Source organism: Conger conger, chromosome 12, assembly GCF_963514075.1.
Source record: "Conger conger chromosome 12, fConCon1.1, whole genome shotgun sequence".
Classification (NCBI taxonomy): Eukaryota; Metazoa; Chordata; class Actinopteri; order Anguilliformes; family Congridae; genus Conger; species Conger conger.
The window spans coordinates 42,430,113-42,439,227 of record NC_083771.1 but is presented as its reverse complement, the minus strand read 5'-3'; the positions used below and the strand labels follow the sequence as shown (position 1 = coordinate 42,439,227).

Here is a 9,115-nt window from a genome sequence, read left to right as displayed (position 1 = left end):
GCAGAGGTAGTGGCCGTCCCAAAGCCTCCGAACGCACCTGCGTAACACAGACCACACCATCAACGCAAGGCACGGAGGGGCCTGAGCAGCCAGGGAGCAGGGTGAGGGAGTGGGGCGGAAGGGCTGGTGTCCACAGACAGATGGGTTAAAATGAATATGAGAAAATATCCCCTCAACCGCAGAGCGTACCATTCACGCGACAGTTGTGACATCGATAAAATTTGAAGGATGTCGGTTATGGTCGGTTATTATATATACTCGCACTATCCAAATTAAGATAAGATATTTTTATCATTCAGATGGTGGACCATCTTTATGGTCACATAAACTTACAACTAAAATGTCCACATAAATACTAGAAGACATGATGTCCAGATTGTTTATCATGTTTATCACTTTCTTTTTACAAGACAAATGCTACATCTTTAAAATATTACAAATGGACATTAAAAATACCAATAATTTTTAATCCAAAATTAGTAGCCATTCAAAGGTTAGTTGATTAATTAGACATTACATTACATTAATGGCATTTGGCAGACGCCCTTATCCAGAGCGACGTACGACAGTGCAAAGTGCATACCCATAACCAGGGACATTTTACCATGTTAATCATTATAGTCCAAACATACAAGTATATGTATACACATAAACAAAGATAATCAATGTGTCCTTTTCCTTCATGAAATATTCAAATACTAGTAACAGAACTAGACCATTTTATAGGTACTTTACAGGATATGACTGACACATGCATGAAGTGAAATGAGAACACGAATGCATAGCCTTTTTCCTGAAATCACGTACACACTGCCAATGACATGGGGCAATACAGGACAAACACAATTAACACCTATTTTTGTATACATCTTTTTATTCCCAGTTTTGTCCCCAAATTTGAAGAGGCAGTTGCGCATCCTGTCACGGCAGCCTCCCGTGTCAAAAACGGCACGCTAAGGCAAGAACGAGCCGCGTTCAGCTGCAGCCACCGCACGGAGGCACCTTCTCACCAAACCCGCCGACACGCCAGACCCCCAAGCCGTTCCCTTTAAGGCCGGCAGTGTAGGCGTGGGAGACAAATAAGCAATGCAGCTGCTGAAGCTCGATTCATATTTGATTAAAGTTTGAAAGTTTTGCGAGTGAGGTGAACCGCGCTGGATGTAATACATCGGCGGGAAATAACTGGGGAGATAATTTTAGGCAAATACACAACCGTCGATAGCACCACAGCACGGGACACACCGCAAACCTCCCGATAGAAAATGAACGGAAAGCGCTGTGCCGGATGTGGTGAGAAGGTACGCAGCCAGCAGAGGATGCAATTCCACAGTCAACCAGAGGGGTCGCACTTGAGCAATGAAGGGATGAGTATGGAGACTCCCCCCCCCTCCCTTGGTGACACAAAGGCCAATTACGCTTAGCCTGTCGGACAGCTGGTGGCGGGTGACAGGTGTCAGTCAAGAGCATAACTCTGCTGAGACCAAGTGCTTTAGCTAAACGTGCCATCCAGCAGCCCTTTCTGACAACCATTTCAAACAATTAACCAACTGATGGGGGGGGGGGGGGGGGGAATACAAAATGACAGACCTAAAAACAAAACCAAAATGGGGTGAATGGTGCGTGTTTGAAACACAGACGGGACGGATTGATTTAAAGAATGTCTACCTGCGCTACCCAGGCTATTCCCAAAACTGAAAACTGTGGCTGCACTGGTGGATGCCCCAAAATTGCCCACATTAAAGCTGAGAGCTGCCGCATTCGAATTTAATCCAAAACCCCCAAAACTAAACCCACCAGAGGTGGTGCTGGCGGGTCCCAGCCCCCCAAATCCTGCAGAGAGGGGCAGCAAGAGACAGACAGAGGGGTTAGTGTGTAGAGCAGTACCGTGCACAGAGAGAGAGAGGCAAAGAGACAGGCTGAACCTTGGCCCAGGTACAGTGTGCTTTTCCCTGAAACGCCTCACACACTAACAGAGAAAAGCCTCATTTCCTGTTCAGTACATTCCCCCATACACAAATACACAAGTACGGGTCATTTTCATCTACACAAATTCCATGTCAAGGGACCTTTGCAACAGTACACCATTGGTTGTGGTTGCTGTGAGCTTTCCTCCGTCATTGAGAAGAGTAGGATTATAAAACATGCTATATAAATATAACAATATGATTATCATTATTATTATTATTATTATTAGTTTAGCGTACAGTGCGTTAGCCAAAACCCATGTAGTTATTTCTACTGGTACTACTGATACATCCATATCCACAATATTTTAAGCCTCATACCCATTAGTCTGTGTCCTGTTACTGTAAATATGAAATGGTCTCAGACCTTGCTTACAAAGGCCGACAAACCGCCTTATAATTAGTTGAATGACATTTTTCCCAAAAATATTACATTGAGGAATATTATTATGAAATTTTTCCACAATTAGTAGACGCAGTCTTTCACAGATTGGTGATCCTCTGCCCATCTTTACTTCTGAGAGACTCTCTAAGATGCTCTTTTTATACCCAATCATGTTACTGGCCTGTTGCCAATTAACCTAATTGCAAAATGTTCCTTTCTTTTTAGTACTACTTACTTTTCCAGCCTTTTATTGCCCCCGTCCCAACTTTTTTGAGACGTGTTGCTGCCATCAAATTCAAAATTACTTTATTTTTTCCTTAAAATGGTACATTTTCTCAATTAAAATATTTGATATGTTTTCTACGATCTATTCTGAATGAAATATGGGTTCATGAGATTTGCAAATCATTGCATTCTGTTTTTATTTACATTTTACAAAGCATCCCAACTTTTTTGGAATTGGGCTTGCACTTGGATCTTTGAAGCTAAATATCCCAACTGGATAATTCCACGGTCACGGAGTGTAAGTGATTAGTGTGGAAGAGAGGAGGTCGCAGCCACGAGGTGCAGTCGTACCTGTTGCCGTGGCGCCGAAGCCAAAGCCAGTAGAGGGAGCCGTCGTGGTGGCAGCCCCAAACCCAGGCGCCGCAAGACCTGCAACCATGACGACGCCATTAGTCTCACAACCAATCAGCACGCGATATGTGGGATAAAACCAAAATATCCAAAAATCAAATTTTTTTTTTTTGGCTTATTTTGTATTCACAATTCGACCACGGCAGCTTCTGAACCACTGCACAACACTGAAGCTGAATTACACGCTAAGAAGGTGGGCACAGCGTGGCAGTGCCAACACAGCCCTAAAATGTGTGGGAACCAGAGCCGCTTCCCACGTCGTGCACACAACCTTATTCACGGGAGACTGGAGGAGTAGCGCCGAGATGTGGGCGGACAGAGGCCTCTTCAGTGAGGCTTGGCTAAGGCTACGGGCGATGTGAACGCGGACCGTGAGATCCCATGCCTCCCCGCACACTGCTGAATGTCCTCCATTGTGAAGCCCGGGTGTTCGCACACGGTGAAGCAGTGCAAGCCTGTGCTTTGTGTTTCCCCGGCAAGCCTGTTTATTTCTCTATAGGCGGCTGCAAGGTCTCTCTGGGAACTGGCCTGCAGCTCTGGTCCGGGAACCTTTCACAGGGCGACCGAGACGTCCTCACTGATCGACTTTTGTATTTTCACCAGACCCGTTCAGCCATTTTGAACCCCGACTTCTGCCTCCTGGTAGGAATAAGTGGGAGGACATTGATAAGTTGCCTTGTACCTCCCAGAAGGTTCTTTGAAACTGGGGCAGCAATTAGCATGACCGGTGACAAGAAGGAGAAAAGGCACACAGATTTTCCATTCTACCCACCACAAGCATCGCCTCGTGCTCCAAAATGACTAATGGATGACGGACCCTTATCTAAGGAGTTTTGTTGAAAGCTCTACTCAGTTGTAGAGCTTTCAACAGTATGAATGTCCCAAGAGAAACCCGTTGCTGAAGCAACGCTATGTCACAAAGCAAGTGCCCTTTCCCAACGCCCAATAAAAACCGCAGCCTTCTGCACCGATCACGATTGAATGATGAAACCCGTCTAACATTTGAGCCAATAATGGATTGCAACACGGGTCTCCCAACAACAGCCGAGCACTGGATGATTTGACCCAGACAGTGGCTTAAGCATGCATTAAAATGACAGTGACAGAATGCAACAGGGGAAGCTGAAGCGTATGAGTATGGATCCGTGTCAGTAACTCCCCATTTCTATGTCCTTTAGTGGAACAGGTGAAATGGTAGATCTCCAGGAATGGGGCAGGTGACCCCTGGGTCTGAGTATTAGACTGACTAGCTTTGCTTGTTAAGGTTTACCAAAACAACTGGCGGCACTCATCAGTTGGTTTCCACAGATCTGAAAATTGTCAACCAAGGGTACAGTGCATGAAACACCCCATGTATTAACAGCAACCAGATTAAACTACCGCTTTAAAAAAAACACGTTTTTCAATCAAAATGAAGTCTTAATGCTTAGCATATTGTGTCAAACACTGTCCGTGTCAGATACGATCCAAATAATTGTATTCAGCTCACAAAAGTTCCACGCCCATGAAACAAATACAATGGCTGGGCTGAATACTCAATTCTTATTGGCTTGGGTGGGTGCATTTTTTAGCATATACAATCAGTGACATTGGTAGACCTGTACACCAGCATGTTAATGCAAATATCTAATCAGCCAATCATGTGGCAGAAACTTTATGCATAAAGCATGCAGACGCGGTCAAGCGGTTCAATAGTTCCATCATCATCAACATCAGAATGGGGAAGAAATGTAAGCCAACTGACTTTAGAAGGATTGTTGGTGCCAGATAAGGTGGTTTGAATATCTCAGAAACTGCTGATCTCCTGGGATTTTCACACACAACAGCCTCTAGAACTAACAGAGAATTGTGCAAAAAACTAAAAACATCCAGTGAGCAGCAGTTCTGAGGGCAAAAACGCATTACAACAGAGGTATGCAGAAGAGCATCTCTGAACACACAACACGTCAAACCCTGAAGTAGCTGGGCTACAGCAGAAGTATTAATAAAGTCTAATAAATACTTAAAGTGGTCACTGAATGTACGCCTGCAAAGGTTCAATCACCATTCCAAATGAATGTGCATCGGTGGCACTTGATAAATAAAGAGCAAATTTGCAAAAGGCAACAGTTACAATTTCATTCTTGCAAAAGTGTCAGCTTGATGTCCAAGAATTTCATTATTATTATTAGTATTATTATTGTTTATATTATTAAGAATGACAGTACAGAGAGTAGTTGGTTCATTTATAGTTTAGCTTCTGTTTTGTATATAGTTTGGTTGGCTAGCTAGCTATCAGAGATGAACACGCTTTGAGACCATTTTGACCATTTAGAAAGACATGTTCATTGCCAAGAGGTATAGGGTGTGTGACATTTGCTGAAAGATTTCTCTGTATTCTGGTCATTTTAGATGAAAAAATATTGTCTATTAGAGTCAAGTCCAACACATAATTTTACATGCAAAGCATTTCTGAGAAAATACGAAACTGAATAGGCACATATCTGAGGCGTAACTGATCAATCCACTACTCATACCCATCCCAAATTGGTTTAAATTGTATTATGAGAACTGTGTTTAAATGAAAGCAGAGGGCTAGAGAATAGCTTTTGCCTAATAACAGACTCTTTTTTTTTCCATTTCATGTTCGGCCAAGTTAAATAAGGAACTTACCAGGAGAGGGATGCCATTAAATCAGAAAACATTATTGCTGAAATACAACTTTGTGTCAGCAGTTGACAATGATGGGGAACGGTCTCTACAAAAGTAAGACTGGTCACTTCAATGTGATATGCAATAATGAGAATGATGCATTTGGCCCATTTAGGACAAGCAGGATGAAAACAGGCAGAGAATGGACTTACTACCAAATCCAGATGAAGTGGCGGTGGTGGTGGTGGTGGTGCCAAAGCCAAAACCAGTAGAGGCTGTTGTTTTGGCAGCAAATGAACCAAATGAAAATCCCGAAGAGCCTTGAGCAACAACAAAAGCAATCAATCAGACACGGCACAAATGGAGCCAGGGATGAGGAACAGCCTTCTCTTCTGGTATAGTAGGGCATATTCAAGGGACATGGACAATTTAAGATGTCAATATTTCAGCATGTTGCCCTCTTCATTTAAAATGAGTTACATACAGTCTTCCTCCAAACCCTCACCACAGGTATACAAATAATAACACAAGACCTGTTCCGAATCTCCATTTTTAGAAAGGCTACACAGTCAGCTCACAGGTGACAATCCAAAAAAGGAAGAGGCCTACCAACCTGGCCTAATTAAGATTAATTTTACTGGTATAAGGTAATTACCTGACGGAGAGTGCCCATTGACTGATATGACTGACATGTTAGTCTATAATTAGGCCTGCAAGATTTCAAAAGGGTTCCCTCTCCTGATAAATCCACAAGCAATTCAGTAGAAAACAACCCCAGCTCAGATAGTCACACAGTAAGCTTAACTGTTGTAAGCAAACAGCTACCATAATGAAACAGTAGCTAACACAGTAACTCAATAGAATATCCCATTGGTACCTCAAAACCATGGTAAAACACCACAATTGGGAAGCATTAAGCTACAACGCTGCACTTTGTAGCACACACTTTCTCTATGCATAAACGTTGGACAGGCTTTTTCTACATGGAGACATGAGACGGCCACTGCCAGTCACAACGAAAGTTCTCAGTTCCTGTATCCTCAGTTCTCTTCCTTCTGGATCCCATTACACATATAAGATGCTAAGTTAAGCAGGGGGCATTCTTTTCTACAGAAAAAAAACAAAGAAACGTTTCAACCAATGCTACCTATCTTTGTGCCAATGCCTCAGAGAAGTTTATCAATGCCACTTCCAAATACAGCAAATAAGATACGCAGGAGAAATATTAACTTGTGCACTAGAGTTTGTCTATCACCCTGCTGTATTCCCTGCCTACTAAATATGCTGCACACGTGCTGGTAAAAGCATCTTTCTTGAACTGACTGATTGCAAAAGACTAATCACTGCCATCTTGGCACAAACCGAGCACATGAGCACATCAGTCTACCAATCAAATAAGATGCTTGACTCTCACTTTATCATAATCATATCATATAGCTAGCCTTGGGTGCTATGACATCAGCCATTTCTCAGCAGAATTCAGAATTCTTAAAATGGCTGTAACAGTAAATCTATGAGTGGCTGCAAACTACACTGAATGGTGTTATTATGGTATGTATTAAGCATCAGCAAAATTAGAGAAATCAAATGCACTGCAATAACAACTTATATCAGTCTAAACATTTCCATCTATCCATGGATGAGTATTGAATGGGTGGAGCTATGGGTGGATCGATTACCAGACTCTGAGATATTGGGTCAGGGTCCTTCAAGAATAAAGAATTCCCTGACCCAGTGGCCAATAAATGTTTTAGTCTCATTGCACATGTCCTCTCATAGTTTAATGAGATTTGCACATAGAGCATTTCTTTGTGGAATTAGGCACCTTGCTATTTTTACAAACCATGTCTCCCTCCATCTCCAATGCAATTCACTTAAGGGTGGTACATTTTGGGAGGAGTTGAAGGTGAGGAGGGAGGTGGGGTGGTGAGGCAGTCCAGAATTTGTGCCTGACTTGAAATATGTGTTATTTACATTACTTCAAATAGATAGTTGGTGACTGTGTCGCGGATACATCCCTCTGTGATCATTTATGGTCATTTCAAAAATGTTCCAGCCAATTTACCGTCACAAATGTACTACAAACATGGCCAGACAAGCAAGGTTGCGCTTTATGATGGCATTGGCATGAACGGACACGAAATTTCCATACGCCTCATGAGCACATTGGTTTTACTGGGACTAACTAGTACTGTACGAGGACTACCCAACGTTACCGGTTTTGCTATAGTAAGATTTACTTCACCACACATGGATGCACCGTTGTTCAAAACGCGATTTCCTGCTGATCAAATTATTGTCGTGCGAGTTTACAAGACTACCTAGATTATGATACTTTATTCAACGTGGGTCATTCAACTTAGTCTTCTTATACACATGGCTATCGCTAGCCAGACGACCAAAGCTTGTTACCTAGTAAGTAGTATGGTGATATAGCACCGCATATTAATAGTAAGCAGTCCCTGTGATTTCTGTCTTTCAGCTAACGTTAGGCCCTAACAATCGAATGTACACACCGGGAAGCTAACGTTGCGCCTGGGATTTGGCCTTGATGCTGCATGCATAGCCCTGTGTAGCGACAGCATGAATCTAAAAAATAAACGGAAAAGTCAAGATTGAAACGTACATCGTGTAACGCCTGTACTACACCGCACATTCATAATTAAACTAAAGTATGAGACTTACTTGCAGTATTGGTAGCACCACCGCCAAAGTTGAACGCCATGTTCTTAGTATTTTCGTTGGCTAACTTGGCTTCGGCTGTTTCCCTCCGTGTAGAAACACGAGATGCTGACTACTTAGTTCCAGACGAGCCACAGACAGCCGCGTTAACATGCAGAATATTTCTTCATTGCGAATAATTTGTTTCGATTAAAGATTCCAAATTAACCGTTAATATGCCAAGAATGTAATCAAAATAAAACATTTTGACATGCACAGAATAATCTCGCATAGCTAGACAATACACGCTTCTCACACATCTCCAAGTACGCGTTGTGTATTAGGTACAATATTTCAATTTCTACTGTCACTTTTCATTCAGCAGCGTCATATGAATATATTTATCTTGCAACTATTAAAGGAGAGAAGGCGAGTACAAACTGCTGTGAGATTGCGGTAAAGAGCAGATTTACCGCAATCTCCAATTAATTCATCCATACATTCTTAAAATTGAAAATGGGGCTGGGTCGGAACCACTTTTTTATTTAGGCTTTTAGCCTTGTAATGAGAAGTCTAAGCTTTTCCAGCTAATTCCCAAATTTTTCTCCTCTTTTTCCTTTTCTTGCCCCTAGCTCCACCCATCGAGAGACGCTAGGAAAAGATGAAAGAAAAGAATGATAGACACAATTTATATCAGAATAGGATTGGAATCCCGACTGAGTGGTTAAATGAGGTACCGTAGTTATATTCTCATCGCCGTCTTATTTCGATTAAACATATAACGAAAGGCTCCATGCTAACGGGGCTTGACCCAAACTTTCCCATTTGATTAAAAAAG

At 42.4% G+C, this 9,115-nt stretch overlaps 1 protein-coding gene across 7 annotated transcripts in view; it reads right to left on the bottom strand.

Annotated features, from left to right (window-relative positions):
* The window catches only part of nup54 (nucleoporin 54), a 15,912-nt gene extending 7,439 nt beyond the window's left edge, over nucleotides 1-8,473 (bottom strand). Inside the window, exons 1-5 of one of the 7 annotated variants that reach the window (XM_061215701.1) lie at nucleotides 8,302-8,473; nucleotides 5,829-5,936; nucleotides 2,926-3,003; nucleotides 1,666-1,830; nucleotides 1-37 (exon numbers count right to left, since the gene is read on the bottom strand). The exon at nucleotides 1-37 is cut by the window's left edge and continues 44 nt beyond it. In XM_061215701.1, coding sequence (XP_061071685.1) covers nucleotides 1-37; nucleotides 1,666-1,830; nucleotides 2,926-3,003; nucleotides 5,829-5,936; nucleotides 8,302-8,341 — 428 coding nt within the window. In that variant the 5' untranslated portion in view covers nucleotides 8,342-8,473. The remainder of the gene's footprint in view (nucleotides 38-1,665; nucleotides 1,831-2,925; nucleotides 3,004-5,828; nucleotides 5,937-8,301) is intronic. The other 6 variants (XM_061215702.1, XM_061215703.1, XM_061215704.1 and 3 more) reach the window with 6 other exon arrangements.
* Between the last annotated feature and the right edge of the window lie 642 nt (nucleotides 8,474-9,115).